Genomic DNA, 15,666 nt, shown 5'->3' on the forward strand with positions numbered 1-15,666 from the left:
GAGTTTACTATTCAGTGGCATTAATTATATCTACAGTGTTGTGCTACCACCACCACCATCCACTACCAAAACTTTTTCATCACTTCAAATTATTTGCTATTTTTATATTCAAGAGTTACTAGAATATAAATTGTCTTCTTTTAAACTAATGTGTGAAGTTGATTGAGGGTGTGTCTTCAGTCTTTGGTTATGGAACAGTATGGTTCATTTTGTGTATCATGGATTGTCCTTTACACACTTTATTAGTTTCCTATTACTGCTGTAACAAATGGCCACACATTTAGTGACTTAAAGCAATACAAATTTATTATCCTACAGTTCTGGAGATTAGAAGTCCAAAATCAGTCTGACCCATTCAAAGACAGGGTGTTGGCAGGTCTGATTCCTTCTGGTGGCTCTAAAGGAAAATCCATTTACCTGCCTTTTTAGCTTCTAGAGGTGCCCACTTTCCTTGACTCTTGACCCCCTCCTCACGTCACTCCAGCCTCTTGCTTCCATAGTCACATCTACTATGGACTCCAGTCTTCCTGCCTCCCTTATGAGAAGCTTACACACCAGAATAATCTCCCATCTCAAGACCCTTCATTCAGTCACATCTGCAAAGTCCCTTTTGGCACGTAAGGCCACAGTCATGGGTTCTGGAGAATAGGATGTAGATATTTTTGGGGGCCATTATCCAGCTGACCACATGCATTTTCTCATTGTTGTCTACATTTTTTTGGTAAGGGTACTAAGGTTGAGAGAAATAAACTAATATCCCCAAGATCATAAGTAAATAGCAGAACTGGTATTCAAATCCAGGTTTGACTCCCAAACCTGTTTTTAAACTACTATAGATACTGCCCTTCATCTTTTTTAATGCTTACTGGCCTCCATAGAATACACCTTCAACTTTGACCTTCTTTGTCGACTGTAGAGACTCAAATTAGATTGATATCTAGTTACCTGAAAGCAATTCTCTTATTAAAAGGGTGTTCACCCTGTGGGACATGATTCCTAGGAATGAGCCTGGCCTTGGCAGGTGAGGGATTGAAAATGCCTACTTGACCAAAAGGGGGAAAAGAACGGTAACAAGCTGAGGTCACAGTGGCTGAGAGAGGCTCTCCTGGAGGTTTCTCTTTTGCAGTCTCCAGCTGGCCACAGTATGCCATGCCCTTACCAAAAATAGTCCCCAAATACCTGGGTCCCTACCTGATATTCTATAAAAGATGCACTCACTAAGTTTTATCTTTCAGAAACTTAAATCCACTAGAGTGTTCCTATGCCAGACAAGTCCTAAAACCCAGAGGCAACAGCCTCTTTAAGAACAACAATCAGATGCAGCCCCCTTCCCCATACTGTTGACACCCCCTTTTAATATAAACTGCCTAGACACCCCTGAAGATGGAGAAAGAGATTGAGAGGAAGGAGTAGCAACAAACAAGATAAGATTGCACAAAGGTCTGTGAATACTGTAACTTTGTATAATTATATATATATATATATATATATATATATATATATATTTTTTTTTTTTTTTTTTTTTTTTTTTTTTTTCTCTTTGGATGCTGGGGTGTTGGAATGGCTGGAAGGAGGTAAATGGCATCGTGGAACTGTAGCCTGTAGCATCCCTTGGGATTTGCTCTTTAGCTGCTCGTTGAATTGCACCTTGAAGGTCTTCACCTTTCTGTATATACCTTGTATTGCATAATAAGGAAAAAACTGAAATTGTGAAACTGTAACCCATAACAATTTTTGAAATTACTTATGTAACTGCTTTTGAGCTATACATTAAGAGATGACACCTTTCTGTATGTATGTTATATTATACAATAATGGAAATAGCTGAAGTTGTGGAACTGTGATCCATGACATTCTTTGAGATTTGCTCTCTACTTGTGAAATCGTACATTGAAAGTTATCACTGTTATATATGTATGTTAAAGTTCACAATGAAAAAATGGAAAATAAAAGGGTGTTCACCCTTTACAATTTGTCTAACATAGGCAGGATAATGTACTTATAATTGTATTTTTATGAAGCAGTTTTTGTGGGTTTTGCTAATTCAGAAGGAGACAAATTTTATTTTGTTTGTTAAATGACAATGCTATAATTCATAGCACTTTATCTGAATATTGTTTTGATATTTTTTTCTAAACCATTTGTTCATTTGAGAGCTGATTAAGTCCTTTGCCTTTTTAAGAGTTCCTGTTATTTTCTTTATGGAATTGTATGCAAAGCATACCACATATATAACTTATAAAATAGCTGTTTAATTAAGATAAAGCTGTTGGTATCAAAAATGATTACTAATCCACAATGAATTGTGGATATTTACCATGGGTATTAACAGGAACCCTGAAGCTAATCTGTTGAGGTCTAACAGGAGGTTTTAAAAGGGCATCATCAAACAATGCCTCTTTTAAAAAGTAAATTTGCCATTGAATGGGTATGCCTGGCCTCCTGTGGGCAGCTGTTCATACTCAGTCAGTAATCGTCTATATTAATTAAAGCAGAGGATTTCACATTATTGTCAGCTCTAAGTCACACTTTAAAAAGAAAGGCTTGTAAACTTCATACAGAGAGTTGGAGTGGAATTCAAATGAAAGAATTAGTCAAGGAAAAGATATATAAAAATTTCACAGCAGTATTGAAATTTTCTGTCACCAAAATAGAATTCTAAAAGAGCCACATTACCCTTTGTGTGACTGCATGGTATGTGAATATATCTCAATAAAATTGAATTTAAAAAAAAATAAATAAAAGACCCACATTGTCCTTCACCTCCTTCCCGCAAAATACAAAGATTGCTGTATTATTTAAAATTATTGGCTAGATAATAGTCAATAAATATTTTATACATTAACAGACTTCTCCCCATCTTTATTAAGGCCCTCCACATTATTCTTTTTTCTTTTCTAGCTTCATACATTTCTAGTGATGGAACTTCTGAATGGGGGAGAGCTGTTTGAACGCATTAAGAAAAAGAAACACTTCAGTGAGACTGAAGCCAGCTGCATCATGAGGAAGCTTGTCTCAGCTGTAAGCCACATGCACGATGTTGGAGTGGTGCATAGAGACTTGAAACCCGAGGTATAGAATAACATAGTCTCTTATAGAAGTCCCCAAATACGTGTGGGGTTTTCTGTTTTATGTACGTATGTGTGGGTTAGTTTTGTTTTTTGTTTTTTAACTTACAGGACTTTCTGCTAAATAGATACTTGCAAATTTTCATGTTTCTGAATTTTTTTTTCTTTTCTATTTCAGTTTAAAATAAATTTCTCTTTTTTTTTTTTTTTTTTGCCACCTGATCATCTTGACGTTAGATTTGTAAGTGTGAGAGCCTTTTGTGGAAGAAATACTTTATGCAACAGTTGTGGACTAAAAATAGCAATGGAAATTTTTGTAGCAGAAAATATCCCTTCTATATATACCATTTTTGAGGATTTTAAAAATAGTATATTTTAAAGCTTATTTTTCACATTTCCAATCAAATTGATTACTTTATGAATAGGGATGCATGTAGTTCTATTCTAAATATTTAAACATAAAGAATTGTCTTGCTTCAATTAGTTGTACTATCTATATATGTGCCTTTCTGTGCTCATGTACTATGATATTTATAGAACTATGTAGCAATGCAGAAGTAGCAGCTTTTTATATATTTCTTCTTTGGAAAGGTTAATACAGAAAGTTCTAACTATAGAATGATCCCTCTTCAGTATTTTTAGTATCAAAAATATGAATATTCTTCCCTTTTAGAAAACTAACAAATAACTATGAAAACTGAACACCAGAAACCAATAATTTATAAAAGGATAATAATGAATCATCTTTTACCATATGCAAAATTATACATATTTCCTCTCCAAAATAGAACTTTATTTTTAATTACAATGTGATTATAATACATTTCCAATTATATTTAAAAGATTATTTGATGTTTATTCTTTGTGTATTAGACCACAAAAGATTATTTCTCTAAAAGCACCATTTTTGCCTTTTATTTAAAGTATCTTGGGTTGTTGGAGGAAAGGAAGGTTTTAAAAGAATTCTTTGCATTTAAGTATAATTGATTTGTTCCTTTAAAGTCTTTAAACTTCTGTTACTTTCTGTTATTGTTATTCATATTACTAGTAATTAATCAAAAGTGAATTGTTTTATGAACTTGCAACTGTGATAGCTACCCCTCTGCTTTCTTCATCATAGTTCTCACTCTCCTACATAACGCCCACTGAAAACATGGTGCTGTGTATACTGGAAATTAGCTATTTTTGAATGTGAAAGCGCACCACTTAAATGTTTTCTTGGTAGACAAGGAACAAGCATGTAATTTTTTTAATTGAAAAGATCTGTTCCATGACTGTATAGATTTCATTTAACATGTTTTATTCTTTGATAAATGGCCATCTGTCATCTCATGAGACTCAAATGATACAAATGTCCTCTCCAGCAGAATTTATCTTCCTACTTTAGATCAAAAGGTATTATGTATTTTAATTCTTCTTATTTGTTATAAAGCTTTTCTTTAGTCACCTGAAATGAAGCAGAATCACCAGATTATTTAGAACATTCTACAAGTGATGGTCCTAAATCCAACTGGATTTTGGAGAAATGAAATTGGACCTTTGCATTAAGATTTGCATAATAAAACAGCTTTCACTTTGACTTTTAAATGGCAGAGTATATTATTTCCAAAGTAAAAAGTTTAATTCCTTTCCCATTGATAAAGCATTTTAAGATCTAATTATTTATCTTTTGGTAGATATCTATATGGTATTCATTTTCGGCATAGACAAAATCATAAGTTCTGGGTGAGAATCAGATAAATTTAGAAGCTGGCTAACATTTTAGTAGGCTTCTCTGTATTTTCCAAACTTGTCCCCATATTCTTGAAAGATAGAAAAAAAATATATCAAATTAGTTTCAGGCAGAACTGGAGATGAGGATAAAAGGGGATGGATTGGTTGCTTCCTTCCATTCCTGACTGTCCATACCCAACTCTGTGTAGAACTGTCTGTAACTCTGCACTTTGGGCTTTAGGAGAGGAGGAGGTGAGTGAGCAATAAGCTCCAATATTACATGCTCAGGAATAGGAGGAATGGATCAAAGCCCCGAAATCAAAGTGAATGCCACATCCCCTCAGTTCCTCCTCTTCAAAGACTGAGACCATTTCTCCTCGGTTTTAATTTAGAGCAGACTTCAGTCATTCCCAAGGACGTAGCAGACCCCAGGAAGGCAGAGGCCAGGTGTGCTTGCCTCACTCTCTGTGCCTAGCACATCTCCTGGCGCTGGGGAGGGGCTCAGGTGTCATTTGCTGAGACTCACCCTGACTGCACGTCCATGGGTCCCAGTTGTGACTTCAGTGTGGTGAAGCTCACGTTTAATGATAGCCACATTTTAATTCCTTCACAAATTCAGGATGAAGCATTGTATGAGAGAAAATTTAAGAAAACTTTGTTATTTTTTTTTGCTTTTCTTTTTTCTTTCCTCCATCTTTGTTGATTTTTAGCTTATTTAAGCAGAAGGCTTGGAAGATTTTTCTTTGTATCAACGAAATGGTCTATGATGTCTTTTATTTCTTTTAAAATAGTAGTAACAAACCAATATTGTTCCAGAGCTGGGGAATAATTTAATGGACATAAAGACATGACAGATTTTGTTAGAATTTTTGAAGCCTGTACAATCAGATTCACTTGTTGTTGGGCACTAGCTTGGTATACTGATAAAATGATTATTGGTTCATCAGTAGAGTTTTATTAAGCATCTGTTAAATACAAAAGTAGTACAGTAAAATTTTAGTGCTCTAGAAAGAAGCCTCAACAGACAAATGATTCAGAACAACATGTTTTTTAAAATAATTCAAAGATATCTTTAAGCATCAAAAAATATTTGTGTTAACTATTTTGAAGAAAATAATTCTGAAATGTAGTATATATCTCCATGCCTTCATTCACAGACTCTACTAGATATTACATAACTCTTTTATTTATGGTTTCATCAAAGGAACGACTGTTTACCAGGCACCTACTATATGACTGTTTCTGTGCCAAGCCCTGGGGATACAGTCCCAAATAAGGTAGACCAAGTCCTTGCCCCCATGGATTATGGTCTAATGTGGGACAAGGACATTAAACTAGTAATATGGCCATGTAAAATGCTAGAAAGGGAAAGTAAATAGTGCTGGATGAAAATTTAAGAAGCTCTAACGTTGGTTCGGTGGAATGGTTAAGAGTGATGGCTCTGTATGAGGAATCTGGCAGGGAGATTGGTTAAGGAAGTAAAAGACAAGTTCAAATCGAGGGAAAAGCATACGCAAAGGGTCTGACATCAGAAGAGGAATGGTGCAGTGGAAAAGTGTTTCCCATAGCATTGTAAAATTGGGATAATATTAAAAAGCCTAAAGCAGAAAGCAACACTAAGCTGGCGATCGTTCCCCAGCCTCACCTCAGCAGACCCCTCTACGCATAAGCCAGATTTCAACATACAGGTAAAGGGGATCACCAAAACCCAGGACGTGTTAAGGAGTAATCTGTTTGGTGTTTGTATCTTGCAGAATTTATTGTTCACTGATGAAAATGATAACTTGGAAATTAAAGTAATTGATTTTGGGTTTGCACGCTTAAAGCCACCTGATAATCAGCCTCTTAAGACTCCGTGCTTCACTCTTCATTACGCTGCCCCAGAGCTCTTGAATCACAACGGCTACGATGAGTCCTGTGACCTCTGGAGTTTGGGTGTCATTTTGGTGAGTTCATTTCAGTAGAGCCATTCAAGTTAGTCAGTTGGGGTCCCATGTACTTAACTCTCTCTTTGCTGCTTTTCTTAAATTTGTGAAACAGTTGGTGGCTTGGTTTCTTTTTTGTATAGCCAGTTAAAGGCCTGACTAAAAAATATCTTCCTTTCTTTAAAATTACATTGGAGAAAATGTAAGAATTTTTATTTTGCTTTAATTTGAAAACATTTAAGACAGCTGGATTTTATATGAATAAAAAAGTTATATGCTGTTTTTTTTTAAAAGAAGCAATAGTCTATCTTCCAGAAGATATGCTTATTATATTGGGTATAGTATAAAAATAGCAAAGTGACTCATTAAGAGAAAAACATTTTAAAAAACTAGTCAGTGAGTGTTTCAGGCTAAAAATGTAATTAAAGGTTATTTAGGTTAAATTAGCCCATTAACAGAGAAGATTAGAAATATTTATATTTATAATAACTTATTGAGGTAAAAGTTATGATCAGCATGCTTTTCAGAAAGAAGCCTTGGCTGCCATAATCAGAAACAGATTAAGCTAAAAAAAAGTCCAGGATATGTGTTTTTTCTCATAATAACTCTACTTTTTATGCATATAATTTGTAATGTATGGTCTTGGAGAAAATTTTTCAGACAGTACAGAAAAGGTGTAAGGAAGAAAGTGAAAATAACCCATAAGCTTATTATACAAAGACGGTATTGGTACACAGGCTCACTCTCTTCCCCCACCAAATGTAGCTATGATTTATAGCTTTCTACATTTTTTTCTATACATGTATGTATGTTTGTTTTTTTTAACAAATGAGTCTACTGTAGATATGGTTTGAGTTTGCAAAATTTATTTAAACGTTCCTTACTTACTAATGGGCAGTTATTTTTCCAAGTCTTCACTAATTATAAACTATATAATTGAAAATTTTTTATATATGTATTTGCATATGTTTAATTATTTCTTTGGGTAGATTTTTAGGAGAAAGGGTTTGCACATCTTTGACACATATGTCTACATTTCCTTCTAGAGGGTTGTGCCAGGTCATATTTTCATCAAATGTATGCGAGTACATTGGATGCTACCAATTTTAATCTAAAATTATATCCCACTGTTGTTATAATTTGCATGCATTGATTTAATGAATATTCAGCCTGAGCATCTTTTCATGTATTTGGACATTTGTATTTTCTTTTTTTATCAATTGCTTTTTGTGAAATTGGCTCATTTTCCTATGAGGTTGTTACTGTTCTTACTGAATTTTAAAACTCTATTATGATTCTCATTCTTAATCTGTCATAAATATTTGAAATGTTTTTTCTGCTTTATCGTTTGAAAAATTTGTTTATAACTATATGAGGTTTTGTTTTTGTTTTTTAAGTTTTAAATAGAAAAGTTTTTGTTTTGTTTTGTTTGAAACATAGTAAGAAATGTCAGTCTTTTCCTTTATGGTATCTGGCTTTGATGTCATTGTCACTCCACCTCTACTCCCAACCCAGTATTCAAAAAAAAAAAAAAAATTCTCTTAAATTTTCTCCTGGAATTATTATATTTTATTTTTATACTTAAATTTGTACTTCATTTAGGATTTATTTTGGTGGCAGTTCTTTTTCCCCAATTGCCAGTTGTCCTGCAGTATGGTACTTCTTTTATTTTTAAAATTTATATGTATTTCATTTGAGCAACTTTATATCATAGTTTATAATTTTCAAACTATGCTTACATATTTATGAATAAGATTATTTTTAATAAAATAAGATTTTTAACAAAAATAAAACAATATTAATAAAATAATAAAATTGTTTAATAAAAATAAACTTATTTTTAATAAAAATAAACAATTTCTGAGGACTTGAGAGTTTTGTTTAAGGCGTTGTTTTCATGAGTAGCACTGTCCTAAATGGCCTAAAAAAAAAAAAAAAAAAAAACTTTCATTTCTAATGACAATATAAGATTACCCATTTTGAAAGAGACCTTGCTTTAAATATGGGCCAATTATGACCATGATGCTCTTTAAGGTTTTCAAAGGCAGTCATAAGCATGTAGATAGGTACTTTAAAGCCTACTAATGCCATATAGACAGAAACCACTTGTGTAATGACATGTGCATCCCTCTTGGTCTGTCAAATTTTTAAGAAAAACTCAGCAAAGAGCAGGTTAAGTGATACCACAGGAGTTCATTCCAGGCTATAGGAAGTTCTGCAGGACAAACAACATGGTAGATTAAAAGGCATGTTAAAAAGAGAAACTAAGATGGTGACAAGGTGAGACAGGGCAAAAAAACATCTCTGAAAAATACTAGATAAAAGCCAGAAAGCGATCCAGAACACCAGTGCCAGCAACGCACCAGCTGGACAAGGTCTGCTAAATCCACGGGGACCGTGCACTTGGTGAAACCAGGAGTCTGCATTCTGAAATGAGTAAGCCACTGAATATACGGCAGCCATGCTGCAGTGTGGGGAAACTGAGGGTTGGCGTTTGGAGGTGGACTAGTTCTTTTTTTAAAAAAAAAAACCTGAAGTGGCTGCAGATACAGCAGCGAGAACCGCACAGTGAAGCACAGCAGGAAGGGGCTGTGCAAATGCCTCAATATCTGGAGTGAAAGATAGCCTTTCATGCACCTGCTGCTAATTGTCTCAGAGGGAGGAAAGCAGAGGGTAGCCAAAAGGGGAAAAAAACCATGCCCTTGCAGCCATCTTCCCAGTGGGCTTGGAATGCTCCTGCCCCATGCTGGGGCCTCAGCCCAGTGCTGCGCCAAGAAACCCAGTGTGACGAGTCGTTTCCAGCGGCACGTGCACACGCCACAGTGTCGGGCGTGAACAATAGCCTATCGCACACCCACAGCTAATTGTCCGGGAGCTGGGAAGGTGGAGCTGTGCAAAAAGGAGGGAATTGGCACACCCCATATAGCCATCCTTATGGCAGGCTGGAAATGCACCTACATGGCCCTGCAGCCCAGAACTTCCCTTGAGAAATGGCGCACACTTGTGACGTAGCACAACCTTCCCTCAGGAAAGGCCCTAGAAGGGCACAGCTTGGAAGAGGGACCATACACCAGTACCAAAGGCTTGCGGGTCAGCAGCAGAGACAGTCTGTGGTGAGACTGAAATGAAGTTTTAGACTCTTGCAACAGCCTTAAATCTCCAGGAATACCTGGGAGGTGTGATTATTAAAGCGCTCTCCCTCCCTAACCACTCAGACACACACCCCACAGTCAGGGTGGACAGCACCAACAACACACCCAAACTTGGTGCACCAGTTGGACCCCACAAGAATCAGACTCCCAGACGCCACAAATCCAAAGTTGGAGAGAACTGACTTGAGGGGAATAGGTGACTCATGGACACCATCTGCCGGTTAGTTAGAAAAAGGGTACTCCACCAACCTGTAGATCTGACAAATCAGAGATTCGTCTTTGAATAATCCTACATATCCTGAAAGAGCCCTATCAAGTAAAGCAAATGCCAAGAGGCCAAAAGCAACAGAAAATTTTAAAGCATGTGAAGAGACCGGGTGATATGGATAACCCAAACCCAAACACCCAAATCAAAACATCAGAGGAGACACAGTACTTGGAGCAATTAATCAAAGAACTAAAGACAAACAATGAGAGCATGGCACAGGATATAAAGACATGAAGAAGACCCTAGAAGAGCATAAAGAAGAAATTGCAAGAGTAAATAAAAAAAAAGATGATCTTATGGAAATAAAAGAAACTGTTGACCAAATTAAAAAGATTCTGGATACTCATAATACAAGACTAGAGGAAGCCAAACAACCTATCAGCGACCTCGAGGGCCACAGAATGGAAGATGAAAGAACAAAAGAAAGAATCAGGGAAAAAATCGAAATGGACCTCAGGGATATGATAGATAAAATAAAATGTCCAAATATAAGACTCATTGATGTCCCAGAAGGGGAAGAGAAGGGTAAAGGTATTCAAAGAAATTGTTGGGGGAAACTTCCCAAACCTTCTACACAATATAAATACACAAATCATAAATGCCCAGCAAACTCCAAATAGAATAAATCCAAATAAACCCACTCCAACGTATATTCTGATCAGACCATCAAATACCAAAGAGAAGGAGCAAGTTCTGAAAGCAGCAAGAGAAAAGCAATTCACCACATACAAAGGAAACAGCATAAGACTAAGTTGTGACTACTCAGCAGCCACCATGGAGGCGAGAAGGCAGTGGCATGACATATTTAAAATCCTGAGAGAAAAAAATTTCCAACCAAGAATACTTTATCCATCAAGGCTCTCCTTCAGATTTGAGGGAGAGCTTAAATTTTTCACAGACAAACAAATGCTGAGAGATTTTGCTAATAAAAGTCCTGCCCTACTGGAGATACTAAAGGGAGCCCTACCGACAGAGAAACAAAGAAAGGAGAGAGAGAGATGGAGAAAGGTTCAGTACTAAAGAGAGTCAATATTGGTTCATTAAAGGACATTAAGAGAGAGAGGGGAAAAATATATCTGACAAACATAAACCAAAGGATAGGATGGCTGACTCAGGAAATGCCTTCACAGTAATAACATTGAATGTACGTGGATTAAACTCCCCAATTAAAAGATATAGATTGGCAGAAAGGATAAAAAAATATGAACCATCAATATGTTGCATACAAGAGACTCATCTTAGACACAGGGACACAAAGAAATTGAAAGTGAAAGGATGGAAAAAATATTTCAGGTAAGCTACAGCCAAAAGAAAGCAGGAGTAGCAATATTAATCTCAGATTAAATATAAATGCAAGGGGAGGCGGGGCAAGATGGCGGACTGGTGAGCTGTATGTTTTAGTTACTCCTCCAGGAAAGTAGGTAGAAAGCCAGGAACTGCGTGGACTGGACACCACAGAGCAATCTGACTTTGGGCATACTTCGTACAACACTCATGAAAACGTGGAACTGCTGAGATCAGCGAAATTTGTAAGTTTTTGTGGCCAGGGGACCCGCACCCCTCCCTGCCAGGCTCAGTCCCGTGGGAGGAGGGGCTGTCAGCTCTAGGAAGGAGAAGGGAGAACTGCAGTGGCAGCCCTTATCAGAAACTCAGTCTACTGATCCAGACTCCAACCATAGATAGACTGAGACCAGACACCAGAGAATCTGAGAGCAGCCAGCCCAGCAGAGAGGAGACAGGCATAGAAAAAAAAAAACACGAAAAACTCCAAAATAAAAGTGGAGGACTTTTGGAGCTCTGGTGAACATAGAAAGGGGAAGGGCAGAGCTCAGGCCCTGAGGCTCATATGCAAATCCCGAAGAAAAGCTGATCTCTCTGCCCTGTGGACCTTTCCTTAATGGCCCTAATTGCTTTGTCTCTTAGCATTTCAATAACCCGTTAGATCTCTGAGGAGGGCCCTTTTTTTTAATCCTTTTTTCTTTTTCTAAAACAATTACTCTAAGAAGCCCAATACAGAAAGCTTCAAAGACTTGCAATTTGGGCAGGTCAAGTGAAGAGCAGAACTAAGAGACCTTTGAGACAAAAGGCAATAATCCAGTGGCTGAGAAAATTCACTAAACACCACAACTTCCCAAGAAAAGGGGGGTGTCCGCTCACAGCCATCATCCTGGTGGACAGGAAACACTCCTGCCCATTGCCAGCACCATAGCCCAGAGCTGCCCCACACAACCCAGTGTGATGGAAGTGCTTCAAATAACAGGCACACACCACAAAACTGGGCGTGGACATTAGCCTTCCCTGCAACCTCAGCTGATTGTCCCAGAGTTGGGAAGGTGGAGCAGTGTGAATTAACAAAGCCCCATTCAGCCATCATTTCAGCAGACTGGGAGCCTCCCTACACAGCCCAGCAGCCCAGAACTGCCCTGGGGGGACGGCACTCACCTGTGACATAGCACAGTCATCCCTCAACAGAGGACCCGGGGTGCACGGCCTGGAAGAGGGGCCCACTTGCAAGTCTCAGGAGCCATACGCCAATAGCAAGGACTTGTGGGACAGTGGCAGAGACAAACTGTGGCAGGACTGAACTGAAGGATTAGACTATTGCAGCAGCTTTAAAACTCTAGGATCACGAGGGAGATTTGATTGTTAGAGCCACCCCCCCTCCCTGACTGCCCAGAAACACACCCCATATACAGGGAGGGCAACACAAACTACACACGCAAGCTTGGTACACCAATTGGACCCCACAAGACTCACTCCCCCACTCACCAAAAAGGCTAAGCAGGGGAGAACTGGCTTGTGGAGAACAGGTGGCTCGTGGACACCACCTGCTGGTTAGTTAGAGAAAGTGTACTCCACGAAGCTGTAGATCTGATAAATTAGAGATAAGGACTTCAATTGGTCTACAAATCCTAAAAGAACCCTATCAAGTTCAGCAAATGCCAAGAGGCCAAAAACAACAGAAAATTCTAAAGCATATGAAAAAACCAGACGATATGGATAACCCAAGCCCAAGCACCCAAATCAAAAGATCAGAAGAGACACAGCACCTAGAGCAGCTACTCAAAGAACTAAAGATGAACAATAAGACCATAGTACGGGATGCAAAGGAAATCAAGAAGACCCTGGAAGAGCATAAAGAAGACATTGCAAGACTAAATAAAAAAATGGATGATCTTATGAAAATTAAAGAAACTGTTGACCAAATTAAAAAGATTCTGGACACTCATAGTACAAGACTAGAGGAAGTTGAACAACGAATCAGTGACCTGGAAGATGACAGAATGGAAAATGAAAGCATAAAAGAAAGAATGGGGAAAAAAATTGAAAAAATCGAAACGGACCTCAGGGATATGATAGATAATATGAAACGTCCGAATATAAGAATCATTGGTGTTCCAGAAGGGGAAGAAAAGAGTAAAGGTCTAGGAAGAGTATTCAAAGAAATTGTTGGGGAAAACTTCCCAAATCTTCTAAACAACATAAATACACAAATCATAAATGCTCAGCGAACTCCAAATAGAATAAATCCAAATAAACCCACTCCAAGACATATTCTGATCACACTGTCAAACACAGAAGAGAAGGAGCAAGTTCTGAAAGCAGCAAGAGAAAAGCAATTCACCACATACAAAGGAAACAGCATAAGACTAAGTAGTGACTACTCAGCAGCCACCATGGAGGCGAGAAGGCAGTGGCACGATATATTTAAAATTCTGAGTGAGAAAAATTTCCAGCCAAGAATACTTTATCCAGCAAAGCTCTCCTTCAAATTTGAGGGAGAGCTTAAATTTTTCACAGACAAACAAATGCTGAGAGAATTTGCTAACAAGAGACCTGCCCTACTAGAGATACTAAAGGGAGCCCTACAGACAGAGAAACAAAGAAAGGACAGAGAGACTTGGAGAAAGGTTCAGTACTAAAGAGATTCGGTATGGGTACAATAAAGGATATTAATAGAGAGAGGGGAAAAATATGACAAACATAAACCAAAGGATAAGATGGCTGATTCAAGAAATGCCTTTACGGTTATAACATTGAATGTAAATGGATTAAACTCCCCAATTAAAAGATATAGATTCGCAGAGTGGATCAAAAAAAAATGAACCATCAATATGTTGCATACAAGAGACTCATCTTAGACACAGGGACCCAAAGAAACTGAAAGTGAAAGGATGGAAAAAAATATTTCATGCAAGCTACAGCCAAAAGAAAGCAGGTGTAGCAATATTAATCTCAGATAAAATAGGCTTCAAATGCAAGGATGTTTTGAGAGACAAAGAAGGCCACTACATACTAATAAAAGGGGCAATTCAACAAGAAGAAATAACAATCAGAAATGTCTATGCATCCAATCAAGGTGCCACAAAATACATGAGAGAAACACTGGCAAAACTAAAGGAAGCAATTGATGTTTCCACAATAATTGTGGGAGACTTCAACACATCACTCTCTCCCATAGATAGATCAACCAGACAGAAGACCAATAAGGAAATTGAAAACCTAAAAAATCTGATAAATGAATTAGATTTAACAGACATATACAGGACATTACATCCCAAATCACCAGGATACACATACTTTTCTAGTGCTCACGGAACTTTCTCCAGAATAGATCATATGCTGGAACATAAAACAAGCCTCAATAAATTTAAAAAGATTGAAATTATTCAAAGCACATTCTCTGACCACAATGGAATACAATTAGCAGTCAATAACCATCAGAGACTTAGAAAATTCACAAATACCTGGAGATTAAACAACACACTCCTAAACAATCAGTGGGTTAACGAAGAAATAGCAAGAGAAATTGCTAAATATATAGAGACAAATGAAAATGAGAACACTACATACCAAACCCATGGAATGCAGCAAAAGCAGTGCTGAGGGGGAAATTTATAGCACTAAATGCATATATTAAAAAGGAAGAAAGAGCCAAAATCAAAGAACTAATGGATCAACTGAAGAAGCTAGAAAATGAACAGCAAACCAATCCTAAACCAAGTAGAAGAAAAGAAATAACAAGGATTAAAGCAGAAATAAATGACATAGAGAACAGAAAAACAATAGAGAGGATAAATATCACCAGAAGTTGGTTGTTTGAGAAGATCAACAAGATTGACAAGCCCCTAGCTAGACTGACAAAATCAAAAAGAGAGAAGACCCATATAAACAAAATAATGAATGAAAAAGGTGCCATAACTGCAGATCCTGAAGAAATTAAAAAAATTATAAGAGGATATTATGAACAACTGTATGGCAACAAACTGGATAATGTAGAAGAAATGGACAATTTCCTGGAAACATATGAACAACCTAGACTGACCAGAGAAGAAACAGAAGACCTCAACCAACCCATCACAAGCAAAGAGATCCAATCAGTCATCAAAAATGTTCCCACAAATAAATGCCCAGGGCCAGATGGCTTCACAGGGGAATTCTACCAAACTTTCCAAAAAGAACTGACACCAATCTTACTCAAACTCTTTCAAAACATTGAAGAGAATGGAACACTACCTAACTCATTTTATGAAGCTAAC

General features: G+C 37.3%; 1 protein-coding gene across 3 annotated transcripts in view; it reads left to right on the forward strand.

The window, feature by feature from the left end:
- The window catches only part of RPS6KA5 (ribosomal protein S6 kinase A5), a 231,590-nt gene that overhangs the window by 196,842 nt on the left and 19,082 nt on the right, over positions 1-15,666 (forward strand). For all 3 annotated transcript variants that reach the window (XM_037832058.1, XM_037832057.1, XM_037832059.1), the window contains 2 exons: positions 2,902-3,072; positions 6,536-6,727. In XM_037832058.1, the coding sequence (XP_037687986.1) occupies positions 2,902-3,072; positions 6,536-6,727 (363 nt within the window). The remainder of the gene's footprint in view (positions 1-2,901; positions 3,073-6,535; positions 6,728-15,666) is intronic.

This window comes from Choloepus didactylus, chromosome 4, assembly GCF_015220235.1.
Source record: "Choloepus didactylus isolate mChoDid1 chromosome 4, mChoDid1.pri, whole genome shotgun sequence".
Classification (NCBI taxonomy): Eukaryota; Metazoa; Chordata; class Mammalia; order Pilosa; family Megalonychidae; genus Choloepus; species Choloepus didactylus.